The 14,272-nt window shown below is 41.8% G+C and overlaps 1 protein-coding gene across 4 annotated transcripts in view; it reads right to left on the bottom strand.

The window, feature by feature from the left end:
* HSDL2 (hydroxysteroid dehydrogenase like 2) overlaps positions 1-14,272 on the bottom strand; it is an 88,901-nt gene that overhangs the window by 60,087 nt on the left and 14,542 nt on the right. For 2 of the 4 annotated variants that reach the window (XM_030919210.1, XM_030919211.1), the window contains exons 2-4: positions 5,613-5,776; positions 3,921-4,019; positions 593-707 (exon numbers count right to left, since the gene is read on the bottom strand). In XM_030919210.1, the coding sequence (XP_030775070.1) occupies positions 593-707; positions 3,921-4,019; positions 5,613-5,776 (378 nt within the window). The remainder of the gene's footprint in view (positions 1-592; positions 708-3,920; positions 4,020-5,612; positions 5,777-14,272) is intronic. The other 2 variants (XM_030919214.1, XM_030919213.1) reach the window with 2 other exon arrangements.

Genomic DNA, 14,272 nt, shown 5'->3' with positions numbered 1-14,272 from the left:
CCTCACCCAAAGTGTGGAAATTACAGGTGTGAGCCACCGCACTCAGCCTACTTTAGTCTTTTCTAAATTCATAGAGAAAAGGAGCTCCAAATAAAGCTATTTAAAATGCTATTGGGCCGGGTGTGGTGGCTCATGCCTGTAATCCCAGCACTTTAGGAGACCAAGGTGGGTGGATCACCTGAGGTCAGGAGTTCAAGACCAGCCTGGCCAACATGGTGAAACCCTGTCTCTACTAAAAATACAAAAAAAATTGGCTGGGCATGGTGGCGGGCGCCTGTAATCCCAGCTACTCGGGAGGCTGAGGCAGGAGAATCGCTTGAACCTGGGAGGCAGAGGTTGCAGTGAGCTGAGATCGTGCCACTGCACTCCAGCCTGGGCAACAAGAACGAAACTCCATCTCAAAATATATATATATAAAAATAATAAAATAAAATATAATACTATTGACCGAATAAAGGACTTTTAGGCCTTTATAAGGATTGACTAGATTTTGAACTACACTGTTAATTTGACTCAAATCTGTTTACAACTAAGTAAGTTCCCTAAGAGAACACCACAACATCCTCCCCCACAACTCTTCTTGCAAACTTACGTAAGGTAGGTGCCTCTGGTGTTCACGTTCATCATCAGATCCATTATCTTGGTAGATGTGTCCAATGTGTTGGTCAAGCTAATGGCACTGGCATTATTTACCAGAATATCAATTCCTGTTTTCAAAATAATCAATTTCCTTTTAATGTAAGACTTTTTATCACACACCAAAAAAGCATTTACTCTCTTTTGAACCCTCAGTTGATTCACAAATACAGTCATGTACCACACCTAACATTTCAGTCAACAACGGACCATATATGCAACATGGTCCCTTAAGATGATAATACTATATTTTTATTTTATCTTTTTTTTCTGTCTAAATATGTTCAGATACATACTTACTGTTGTGTTACAAATGCCTACAGTAGTCAGTACAGTAACATGTTATACAGGCCTATAGCCTAGAAGCAATAGGCTATGCCATACAGCCTAGGTATGCAGTCAGCTAGACTATCTAGGTTTCTGTAATTACACTCTATGTTCACACGATCATAAAATCACCTAATAATGCCTTTCTCAGAACATATCCCTATCATTAAGCAATGCGTGGCTGTACTTCTTTTAGATAATATGACTGAACACTACCAACGCAAGACTGGTAGCTGTTTCAAAATAGCACCTGCATGATTGTCTCTAGCACAATGGAGACATAGCCAATTGCCAGAGCTCCACATGAAACTAAAAGGAGGCTTAGTCTTTGCTGGTTTGTAGCTTCCACTCTTATCTGTTGTTCTCTTACCTCCTGGTTGTCCCTCCCTATCTCCATAAACCTTGGATCAAATTCCTTAAAGTCTTCCTTCCTCTCTAGCATGAAGTTTCAAAGGCCTGTCCTCCTTCCAAGCATAGTAGTCTCCCTTCCCCCAAGGCCCCTCACTTAAATGGAAAGGCTCCTTTCTGGTCTTGAGAACTGGGAAAAGAGAAAGACCTACTGTTTCAATCCCAGGCAAATCATCAAAGTGGATCAATTTTGTTTTAGTGACTCATACACACACACACAAAAAATAAACCTAGAGTAACTACTATTTCTGCAAATTCTATCTAGTTTCCACCTATAAGCAACAAGTTTCGTTTACAGTTATATGCTTAGTGAAATAACATTAAAGGAAAATGGTAAAATACAAAAACTATGTCAAACATTTTTTCTTTGTTTCTACCTGGTCTTCATTATTCTTTGTAAAGTGCACTTAATGATAGTGGTGTAACAATATAATAAACTTGGACGTCACTGAATTGTACACTGAAAAATAGGATGGTAAATTTTATGTTATATGTATTTTACCACAATTTTTAAAAGTTAAATAATAAATGCAAGCCTGGGGACAATGGCTCACGCCTGTAACCCCAGCAGTTTGGGAAGCTGAGGCGGGTGGATCCCTTGAGGTCAGGAGTTTGAGACCAGACTGGCCAACATGGCCAACATGGTGAAACCCCATCTCTACTAAACATACAAAAATTAGCTAGGCCTGGTGGTGGGCGCCTGTAGTCCCAGCTTTTCGGGAGGCTGAGGTTGGAGGATCACCTGAGCCCACGAGGCCAAGGCTATGGTGAGCCACAATCATGCCACTGCACACCAGTCTGGGTGACAGAGTGAGACCCTGTTTGGAAAAAAAAAAAAAGAAAAGAACTAAAACTGAATGAATATGAGAGAATTGAAAAGTCTCAGCTTTCTCCCCTTAGTTCCTCCCCAAAAATTAGTGGATAAACTAATTACATCAAATCCTAAGTGGCACTAGTTAACCACTTTTACTACTAGGTGAAGTCATTTTAGGTAAAATATCCTGCATTTGAGTGTGGCACATTTCACAATTAGGGTCCTATCAGTTGGACAAACATCGTTTTGCATTTTCTCTCCTCTTCTGACACAGGCATTCACATTTCTTTGGGAAAGGCTGCCAGCTATGGGTAAGATTTTGGATTTAAGGGAAGAGGCCCCACTTGAGCCAAAGCTTGTGCTTCAGTCCAGCACCCCACAGCACTCTGCACTGGGATTATAAGTACAGCCTTGCTAACACTGAAGCATTACCTCATTTTCCACTGGCCATTGTCCTTCACATGTATACATGGTCCTCCAGAACATTAGTGGGGAGAGTGGTAATGGTTTAGGCAGGATTTGGACATGCCTAGGTGCACTACTACAATACCATGAAAGCCTTAGCTCAATCCCCAACACCTTCTTCTAGGAACTTTTCAACTAATTGGGGAGAAAAGAAATACTAAGATCTAAAATAGTACAAGGTAAGGATCAAAGGAATGTTTTAAGAAATCAGAGAGGCCGGGCATGGTGGCTCACGTCTCTAATTCCAGCACTTTGGGAGGCTGAGGTGGATGGATCATGAGGTCAGGAGTTCGAGACCAGCCTGGCCAATGTGGCGAAACCTGTCTCTACTAAATATACAAAAATTAGCTGGGTGTGGTGGTGGGCACCTGTAATCCCAGCTACTCAGGAGGCCGAGGTAGGAGAATTGCTTGAACCTAGGAAGCAGAGGTTGCAGTAAGCCAAGATTGTGCCACTACACTCCAGCCTGGGTGACAAGAGCAAGACTTAGTCTCAAAAAAAAAAAGAAAAGAAAAGAAAAGAAAAAAAGAGATCAGAGAAAGAAAAATATACTTCTGACTAGTTGGCATGGTGAGGGAACTGACTTTGTGAAGATGAGATTTAACCATATAAAAGAAGAATTTTTTCAAAAATAAATGTATAAGGTACAAGTGCAATTTTCTCACATGCATAGATTGTGAAGTGTCCAGGATTATAGGTATCCATCACCCAAACAGCAAACATTGTACCCATTAAGTAATTTCTCTTCATCCACCCCTCTTCCATCCCTTCTTTCTTCCTAGTCTCCACAGTCTATCATTCCACACTTTTTTTTCTTTTTTCTTTTTTTTGAGATGGAGTCTTACTCTGTCACCCAGGCTGGAATGCAGTCATGCAGTCTCAGCTCACTGCAACCTCCACCTCCCAGGTTCAAGCAGTTCTCCCACCACAGTCTCCTGAGTAGCTGGGATTATAAGCGTACACCACCATGCTCAGCTAATTTTTGTATTTTTAGTGGAAACGGGGTTTCACCATGTTGACCAGGTCAGGTCTCAAACTCCTGACCTCAAGTGATCTGCCTGCCTCGGCCTCCTGAAGAGCTGCGATTACAGGCGTGAGCCACCGCACCCGGCCTCATCAGATGGTTTTAAACCATGCTCTGCGTGAGCAAATACATTATTTCTCCAAAGACTCAGAAAATTCAAGAATCAAAACAAATTTTTAAATTAACATGATAGTTATACCTTTATTTTACCAATATTCAATAATTTTTTCAGAATGAAGTTGTTACCTCCAAATTTCTTGACGGCTTTCTGCACTGCATCACTGATCTGCTGTTCATCTCTCACATCAACGATACACGGCAAGGCCTTCCCTCCAACTGCTTCAACTTATATAAAGGATACGAAACGAAAAACCATTCAAGCATTTAAATATTATACCTTTGATTCCGATATCACAGTCAAAAGAAACAAGTACCCTGTTTTTGGAAAATCAATATAAATAACTCTACCTTACCACCAGTGATTCTGCCATGTAGTAGGACAGACTAGCTAAGCCAACACTATTATAAAACAAAAACGAAGGTTTAGTGGCGGTTTCTTTGTAATTGTTTTTAAAAAGCTAAAAAAAAGAAGCTTTTTTTTTGTTGTTTGTTTTCATTTTTTAGACAGGGTCTCACTCTCTTACCCAGGCTTGGGTGCAGTCGCACAAACATGGCTCAATGCAGCCTCAATCTCCTGGGCTCAAGGGATCCTCCCACCTCAGCTTTCCAAGTAGCTGGGACTACAGGCGTGCACCACTATGCCAGGCTAATTTTTCTATTTTTTGTAGGGCCGCGGTTTTGCCATGTTGCCCAGGCTGGTCTCGAACTCCTGACCTCAAGTGATCCACCAGCCTTAGCCTCCCAAAGTGCTGGGATTACCAGCATGAGTCACCTCACCCAGTTGAAAATAATTTTAAAAAACTTTTTATTGTGGAAATATTCTAAAGTATACAAAAATGTAAAGATGCTATAATAAACGAACAGGAACCCATCACCTATCTTCAATGATTGTTAGTTTTGTCAGTTAATGTTTATCTTTCCTTTCCCCTATTTTATTTTTTGCTGGTGTGTTTTAAAGCAAATCCCTGACATCATTTCACTCATAAACACTTCACATGCATTCCTCTAACATAACCACAGTGCTCTGAACATGACTAACAAAACTAGCAATGTCAACTGAAGTTGAATTTTTAAGCCCTCTCTCCTGGCTCTGTGCCTAGCACTATGCCTTAAATAGAAGTATGTGATAATTATTTGTCAACTAAAAGTATTAAAATGATGACTTGCAAATTGTGCAGAGAATAAATAACATAGAAAGCTTTTTCAAAGAGTTCATGCCACTCGCCAATCAAATTCTCTCCACTCTACTTCCCCACTCCCCCTCCCATCCAAGAACCACTGCCCTCATGAAACAAGATTTTTTTTTTTTTAGAGACAGAGTCTCGCTCTGTCACCCAGGCTGGAGTGCAGTGGCATGATCTTGGCTCACTGCAACCTCCGCCTCCCACGTTCAAGTGATTCTCCTGCCTCGGCCTTCCGAGTAGCTGGAATTACAGGTGTGCACCACCACACCCAGCTAATTTTTGTATTTTTAGTAGAGATGGGGTTTCTGCCATGTAGGCCAGGCTGGTCTCGAACTCCTGACTTCAGGTGATCCACCCGCCTCAGCCTCCCAAAGTGCTGAAATTACAGGTGTGAGTCACCACGCCAGGCCATGAAATAAGATTTTTAAATGGAGTCTCTCACATTGCTTAAAAGTGCTGGAGTAGAAAAATGGTAAGAAGCACTGCCCCAAGGTGACAACATAAATACTTCTTTCACTAGATACAATTATTTTCAGGGTAGCTTTCAAATAGCTTTAACTAAACTCTCCAGCAAATTCTCTATGTACTGAAACCACTAGAAAGACATTTTATCAAATGGCACTGTCACACTCACTTTCTTCAGCAGCAGTATAGATTGTGCCTAGAAGTTTTGAATGTGGCTGGGCGGTCTTTGCGGCAATAACAATATTTGCTCCATCCTTTGCTGCTTTCAATGCAATAGCTTTGCCAATGCCACGGCTTGCACCTGTGATAAAGACTGTACATCCTGCCAGCCTCCTACAACAGAACAAAATGACCTTATTAGAAGACCCAATATTTTATTTACTGACAGGTATCAGAACCTCATACATATTTTTATAATATATGTTTCCTCCTCTGAAATTTTCTCTAAACCCTCCCCATGCCCATCTGATGGCAGATAACTCCACTGTACTCCCACTGCACAATGACTTATAAATTATTTACGACAGCTGCAGTTGGCCAGTCTTGCTGTGATTTGGCAAACAAAACCTGTTCAAATGCAAAGCAAATCTTCAAGAGAAATGAAGAATTATAAAACAAATTACATAAACATGCATTTTTTCCCACAGAAAACGTGTTAATAAAGCTTTTTTTTTTTGAGTGGCGGGATTATGAGTAAATTTTATCATATTCGTTATATTCTTTAATATTTTTCAAATTTTCCACAATGACTAAATGCCACTTAAAAGAAATTATCTAAAAACAAACAATTGTTCAATTAACGCTCATAACAGCCAGGGTGGCAACAACCCACATGTCTATCAGCTGATGAACGGATAAGCAGAATGGGGTGTAGCCATGCATACAATGAAATAATGTTCAGCAATAAAGTACTGCTATAAACTACAACATGGATGAACCAAAAACATTCTGCTAAGTGGAAGAAGCCAGTCATGAAGGACCCCATATGATGCCATTTACATGAAATGTCCAGAATAGGCAAACCTATAGGGGGGACACAAAGATCAGAGGTTACCACGAGCTGGGAGTGGGAGGGGTTGAAGGCTGACAACGGAGGGTTGAGGGGTTTCTTTCTGGGATGATTAAAAGGTTTTAAAATTGACTGTGGTGACGGCTGCACAACTCTGTGAATATATTAACAGCCAATGCATTGCATATTTTACATGAGTGAATAGTGTGGTACGTGAATCACATCTCAAAAGAGCTGTTAAATAAACAAACCGAGAAGTCTCACAAATTGCTGCAGGTTGATCTGAAATATTCTGATTCAAATGTACTGACAGGTCCCTGTGCCCATTTCATTATTTTTGTGTGTGTGCCGTGTGTGTGTGTTTTGAGATGGAGTCTCGCTCTGTCGCACAGGCTGGAGTGCAGTGGTGCGATCTCAGCTCACTGCAACCTCCGCCTCCCAGGTTCAAGCGATTCTCCTGCTTCAGCCTCCCGGGTAGCTGGGACTACAGGTGTGCACCACCATGCCCAGCTAATTTTTGTATTTTTAGCAGAGACGGGGTTTCACCATGTTGGGCAGGATGGTCTTGAACTCCTGACCTCATGATCCACCCACTTCGGCCTCCCAAAATGCTGAGATTACAGGCGTGAGCCACTGCACCCGGCCATCGTGTGTTTTTGTTTTTGGTTTTTTAAATGGAGATGGGGTCTCACCATCTTACCCAGGCTGGCCTTGAACTCCTACATGCTTTTTTTTTTTTTTTTTTTTTTTTCCAGACAGCTCTGTTACCCAGGCTGGAGTACAGTGGCGCAATCATGGCTCACTGCAGCCTTGAATTCCTGGGCTTAAGTGATCTTCCCATCTCAGCCTCACAAGCAGCTGGGACTACAGGCCATACCACCATACCCAACTACTTTTTAAAACTGTTTGTGGGACAGGGTCTTGGTATGTTACCCAGGCAGGTCTCAAACTCCTGGCCTTATGTGATCCTCCCACCCTGGCCTCCCACCATTTCATTAAGTTCACTTAAACTTTCTGCTTACTCAGTTGCTAAGTGAAACAGAGACATCTAAAATAATTTCCTAGTAAACTCATAAAAGAAAAACTAAAAGAATAAAATAAAGTAAGATAACAGCAAGTGAAACCCACTTTCTTTTATACTTTCTAAGGGCAAATTTAAAAGTCTGCTTGAGGAAAAGAATGGAGAGAGAAGAGCAAAAGCAACAATGACAAAGAAAAAGGGATGACCTGAGATTGGTAATAGATTAACAGGTTTGTTAATAAAAGAACATAAAGCTCTTGCACAACCCAAAGGATTACACTCCAGAAGAGATCAGAGGTAAAAGTGGGAAGCGGTTTTAAAATAAGGAATAATTGGTTTAGTAAGAAGGAGGGAGGGTGGAGAAGTGGGGAGGAGTCAGAGAGGTTGAAATTATTTTTCGTGAAATGTAGCACACATATAAAAAGCATGTAAAACAATGTGTATTGTTTAATGAACAAAATTAAAATGAATAGTAGTATCAAGGCAAGAAATAGAATATTACCAATACCCCAGAAGCCACCTGTATATTCCTCTCCAACTCTATCCGCCTTCCTTCCCCCACCCCACAGAACGAAAACTACCTTAAATGTTATTATTCATTCCCTTGTTTTTTCATTATTCCTAGTACCTAGGTCTGAGTCTAAATCAACAGTCTGTAAATTATGGCCCCAGGCCAAATCTGACACACCACCTGTTTGTGTATGACCCTGGAGCTCAGATTGATTGCTACAGATGAGCATTTGTGATCAATTTGATGACAAGGAATGCTAATTTTGAATCCTAATTAGATAAAACATTATCCCTCTGCTACTTTTTTGTTTGTTTGTTTGTTTGTTTGTTTTGAGAGCAGTTCTTGCTCTGTCGCCAAGTCTGGAGTGCGGTGGTGTGATCATGGCTCACTGCAACCTCTGCCTCTGGCCTTAAGTGATCCTTCTGCCTCACCAGCTAAGTAGCTGGGACTACAGGCATGTACGACCACACCTGGAAAATTTTAAATTTTTTGTAGAAACAGTGTCTCACTGTGTCACCCAGGTTAGTCTTGAACTGGGCTCAAGCGATCCTCCTGCCTTGGCCTCCCTAAGTGCTGGGATTATAAGAATTAAATTAAGTTCATTTAAACTTTTTATTTACTCACTTGCTAAGTGAGAAGGAGATATCTAAAATAATTTCCTAGTAAACTCATTAAAAAAGAATAAAAGAATAAAAATTAAGATAATAGCAAGGGATGTTATCAATCAATAACAGGAAGATAACCCCGGCCTTATCTCCCTGTTATTGACTGAATTGTGTCCCCTAAAAAGCAAGTGGAAGTCCTAACTTCAGAAGGTGACCTTAGTTGGAACCAGGATTGCTGAAGACGTAATTAGTTAAAATGAAGTCATATTGGAGTAGGGTGGGCCCTTACTCCAATCGGACAGGTGTCCTTCTAAGAGGGAAGACTATGTAAAGACAGCCACACAGAGAATGTGTGATGACAAAGGCAGAGAGTCTGGAGGGATGCAGCCGTAAGCCCCAAACACAAGGATCGCTGGCCACCCTCAGAAGCTGGGAAGAAGCAAGGAAGGATTCTTCCTAGAACTGCAACAGCACAGCCCTGCTGACACCTTGGTTTCAGAATTCTAGCTTCCAGAACAGTGAGAGCATCCATTTGTTTTAAGCCATCCAGTTTGTGGTTCTATTTATTTATTATTATTATTATTATTATTATTATTATTATTATTATTTTGAGACTGAGTCTCACTCTGTCACCAGGCTGGAGTGCAGTGGCACGATCTTGGTTCACCGCAACCTCTGCCTCCCAGGTTCAAGCATTTCTCCTGCCTCAGCCTCCCAAGTAGCTGGGACTATAGGCGCACGCCTCCACGCCCAGCTAATTTTTGTATTTTTAGTAGAGACGGAGTTTCACCATGTTGGCCAGGATGGTCTTGATCTCCTGACCTCATGATCCGCCCACCTCGGCCTCCCAAAGTGCTGGGATTACAGGCGTGAGCCACTGCACCTGGCCCAAAGAGGATAATATTCTTACCAGCAGCAGTGAATGAGTGTAAGAGTTCCTGTAGCTCCACAACCTCCCCAACACTTGGTAATTAATATCTGACCTTAAAATTTTTTTGCCAATTCTGTATTATGAAATGATATCCCAATGTGATTTTCATTTGCACTTCCCCAGTTACTAATGAGGTGGAATACACTTTTGTTCCCATGTTAATGGTCACTTGTGTTCCTTCTCTTGCAAAGTTCCTATTAATTGGTTTTGCCCATTTTTCTTCTTTTTTTTTTTTCCTTTGAGACAGAGTTTCGCTCTTGTCACCCAAGCTGCAGTACAATGGTGTAATCTTGGCTCACTGCAACCTCCACCTCCCGGGTTCAAGTGATTCTCGTGCCTCAGCCTCCCAAGTAGCTGGGATTACAGGGATGTGCCACCACACCCAGCTGATTTTGTACTTTTAGTAGAGATGGGGTTTCTGCATTTTGGTCAGGCTAGTCTCGAACTCCTGACCTCAAGGTGATCCACCTGCCTCCACCTCCCAAAGTGCTGGGATTACAGGTGTGAGCCACTAAGCCTGGCCAGTTTTGCCCATTTTTCTATGAATAAGGTTAACTTTTTTCTTATTGAGTCATACAAGTCTATAAATTACATACATTTCAGTATCTTTCCATTTGTGGCTTGCTCTTTCACTATTTTTATAGTGTCTTTTTTTTTTTTTTTTTTTGAGACAGAGTCTCGCTCTGTCGCCCAGGCTGGAGTGCAGTGGCCGGATCTCAGCTCACTGCAAGCTCCGCCTCCCAGGTTCACGCCATTCTCCTGCCTCAGCCTCCCCAGTAGCTGGGATTACAGGCGCCCGCCACCTCGCCCGGCTAGTTTTTTGTATTTTTAGTAGAGACAGGGTTTCACCGTGTTAACCAGGATGGTCTCGATCTCCTGACCTCGTGATCCGCCCGCCTTGGCCTCCCAAAGTGCTGGGATTACAGGCTTGAGCCACCGCGCCTGGCCTATAGTGTCTTTTGATGAGCAGAAATTCTTTATCATTGGAGACACGGTCTTGCTGTGTCACCCAGGTTGAAGTGCAGTGGCTCAATCATAACTCACTATAACCTCCTACTCCTGGGATTATGCAATCCTCCTGTCTCAGCCTCCCAAGTAGCTGGAACTACAGGTACACACCAACATGCCTACTTAATTTAATTTTTTTATTTTTTGAGAGGGAGAGGGTCTTGCTATGTTGCCCAGGCTCATCTTTAACTCCTGGCCTCAAGCGATTCTCCTGCCTCAGCCTCAGCCTCGCAAAGCACTAGGATTATAGAATATTCCTTTTTTTTTTTTTTTTTTTTTTGAAATGGAGTCTTACTCTGTCACCCAGACTGAAGTGCAGTGGCGTGTTCTCAGCTCACTGCAACCTCTGTCTCCTGGATTCAAGTGATTCTCCTGCCTCAGCCTCCCAAATAATTGAGATTACAGGCATGTGCCACCACGCCTGGCTAATTTTTTGTATTTTTAGTAGAGACAGGGTTTCACCATGTTGGCCAGGCTGGTCTTGAACTCCTGACCTCAAGTGATCTGCACACCTTGGCCTCCCAAAGTGATGGGATTACAGGTGTGAGTCACTGCATCCGGGCTAGAAAATTCGTTAATATTAAGGAATGTATAATTCTTTTCTTTTATGGCCCAGGCTTTGGGAATCTTAAGAAATTCTTTTTTTCCTATAAGTGTATTAATTTGTATTTCAAAAGTTTCATGGTTTACCTTTTAAAGTTTGGTCTTGAGCTACCTTGTGTGGTAGCTCAGACCTATAATCCCAGTACTTTGGGAGGCCGTGATGGGAGGATCGATTGAGCCCAGGAGTACAAGACTAACCTGGGCAACATGGTGAGACCCTGTCTCTACAAAAAATTAAAAAATTAGCCCAGTGTAGTGGTGTGCACCTGCAGTCCCAACTACTCAGGAGGCTGAGGTGAGAGGATGGATTGAGCTCAGGAGGTTGAGGCTGCAGTGAGCCATGATCGTGTCACTGCACTCCAGCTTGGTGACAGAGCGAGACCCTGTCTCTAAACAGATAAATTAATAAGTTTGGTCTTTAATCTACCTGGAATTAATTTGTGTGTATAAACGGAGGTAGGGGACTAATACATTTTTTCCCACATAGATAACCAACTGTCCAAGTCTGAAATGCCCATCTTTCTCACAGCTCTTCAGTATCAACTCTGTCACAAACTGAATTTCATAAATATATATATCTGCTTTTGGACTCTCTATTCTGTTCCACTAATCTACATGACCACACTGCCTTAATTAAAACAGTTTTATCACTCTTAATAACTGATAAGGCAAATAATTCCAATTTATTCTTCTTCAAGAGTTTCTTGTCTATATTTGGACCTCTGCTTTTCCACATGTATTTTACTGTAATTTTTACTTTATTTATTTATTTATTATTTTTTTTTAAATTTAATTTTTTTTTTTGAGACAGAGTCTCGCTCTGTGGCCCAGGTTGGAGTGCAGTGGTGCGATCTCAGCTCACTGCAACTTCAGCCTCCTGGGTTCAAGTGATTCTCCTGCCTCAGCCTCCTGAGTAGCTGGGACTACAGGTATGCACCACTGTGACTAGCTATTTTTTGTATTTTTAGTAGAGACAGGGTTTTGCCATGTTGGCCAAGCTGGTCTCAAATTCCTGACCTCAAGTGATCCACTGGCATCAGCTTCCCAAAGTGCTGGAATTACAGGCATAAGCCACCGTGCCTGGCCCACATATATTTTAGAATCTCATTATCTAACTGATCAAGTGAAATCAGTTGAGATTTTGATAGAAATTATAATAAGTCTATAATTCAGAGTGGAAAGAATTGACATCTTTGTGACAGTGAGTGTTCTAATCCATGAACATGGTATAACTCCCTGTTTATTTACATCTTTCTAATGTTTTTCATTATTATACAATTTCCTACAGAAAGGTATTTTACATCTTTTGTTGGCTTTATTCCTAGGTACTCCATTATTTTTAACTTTTTCCAACTTTTTATTTGTAAATAATTCAAACTTAAAGAAAAGTTGCAAGAATAATAGTAATACCAAAAAATACTCACATATCCTTCACCCAGATTCATATATGGTTAATATTTTACCCCAATGATTTAGCATTTGTGCTCATTTTCTCTCCTTCTCCCTTTCTCCTTCTTTATATCTTATTTTCTCCAGAACACTTAAGAGTGATTTGAGGCCAGGTGCAGTGGCTCATGCCTATAATCCCAGCAGTTTGGGAGACCAAGACAGGGGGATCACTTGAGCCCAGAAGTCGAAACCAGCCAGGGTAACATAGTGAGACCCTGTCTCTACAAAATTAAAAAATTAGCTATGTGTGGTGGTGCACGCCTATAGTCCCAGCTACTTGGGAGGCTCAGTCAGGAAGATTTTTTGAGCCCAAAGGTCAAGGCTGCAGTAAGCCATGATTACACTACTATACTCTAGCCTGGGAAACAGAGACTGACCCTGTCTCAAAAAAAAAAAAAAAAAAAAAAGTGATCTGAATACATCAAAGCTTGGTCTCTTATGTATCTACTTTCATAGTATTTTAATTTTGACAATTGATTCAATAATGTCCTTTAGAGCATCTTTTCCTTCCACTACAGGACCCAGTTTAGGGTAGTTTAATTGACATATCTCTTTAGTAGTTTAATTGACATATCTCTTTAGTCTCCTTTAATCTAGAACATTTTTGCAGCCTCTTCTATCTTTTATGATATTGACCTTTTGAAAAATACAGTCTGCACTCCTTTTTTAAAAAATACAATGATCCTTAGCTTTTTTCTTTTCCAAGATGGAGTCACACTCTGTCACCCAGGATGGAGTGCAGTGGCACAATCTCAGCTCACTGCAACCTCCACCTCCCAGGTTCAAGCAATTCTCCTGCCTCAGCCTCCTGAGTAGCTGGGATTACAGGCATGCACCACCACACCTGGCTAATTTTTTGTATTTTTAGCAGTGACGGGGTTTCACTATGGTCTTGGACTCCTGACCTTGTGATCCACTGGCCTAGGCTCCCAAAGTGCTGGGATTACAGCTGTGAGCCACCACACCTGGCCTATTTTTTTTTTTTTTTTTTTTTTTTTTGAGACAGAGTCTAGCTCTGTCTCCCAGGCTAGAGCGCAGTGGCGCGATATCGGCTCACTACAACCTCCACCTCCCAGGTTCAAGTGATTCTCCAGCCTCAGCCTCCCAAGTAGCTGGGATTATAGGCATGTGCCACCATGCCCAGCTAATTTTTCTATTTTTAGTACAGATGGGGTTTCACCATATTGGTCAGGCTGGTCTTGAACTCCTGACCTCGTGATCTGCCCGCCTCGGTCTCCCAAAGTGCTGGGATTACAGGCGTGAGTCACAGCACTCGGTTTTTTGTTTGTTTGTTTGTTTGTTTGTTTTTTGAGACAGGGTCTTGCCCTGTCACCAAGGCTGAAGTCCAGTGGTGCGATCAGGGCTCACTGCAGCCTTGACCTCCTGGACTCAAGCAAGTCTCCTACTCAGTCTCCTGAGTAGCTGGGACTACAGGCACGCATCATCAAGCCCAGCTAATTTTTTTTATTTTTTGTAGAGACAGGATCCTACTATGTTGGCCAGCTTGGTCTTGAACGACTGGGCTCAAGCGATTCTCCTGCCGTGGCCTTGCTAAGTGCTGGGATTACAAGCATGAGCCACCACCCTTGGCTGAATGCTCATTTTGGATTCAACTGATATTTCTTCATGATTAGATTCCGGTTATGCATTTCTAACCAGAACATGTGATACTGTGTTTTCCTCAGTATATCC

Source organism: Rhinopithecus roxellana, chromosome 16 (assembly GCF_007565055.1).
Source record: "Rhinopithecus roxellana isolate Shanxi Qingling chromosome 16, ASM756505v1, whole genome shotgun sequence".
NCBI classification, from domain to species: domain Eukaryota; kingdom Metazoa; phylum Chordata; class Mammalia; order Primates; family Cercopithecidae; genus Rhinopithecus; species Rhinopithecus roxellana.
The sequence above is the reverse complement of the archived record's forward strand: the minus strand, read 5'-3'. Positions and strand labels throughout refer to the sequence as shown.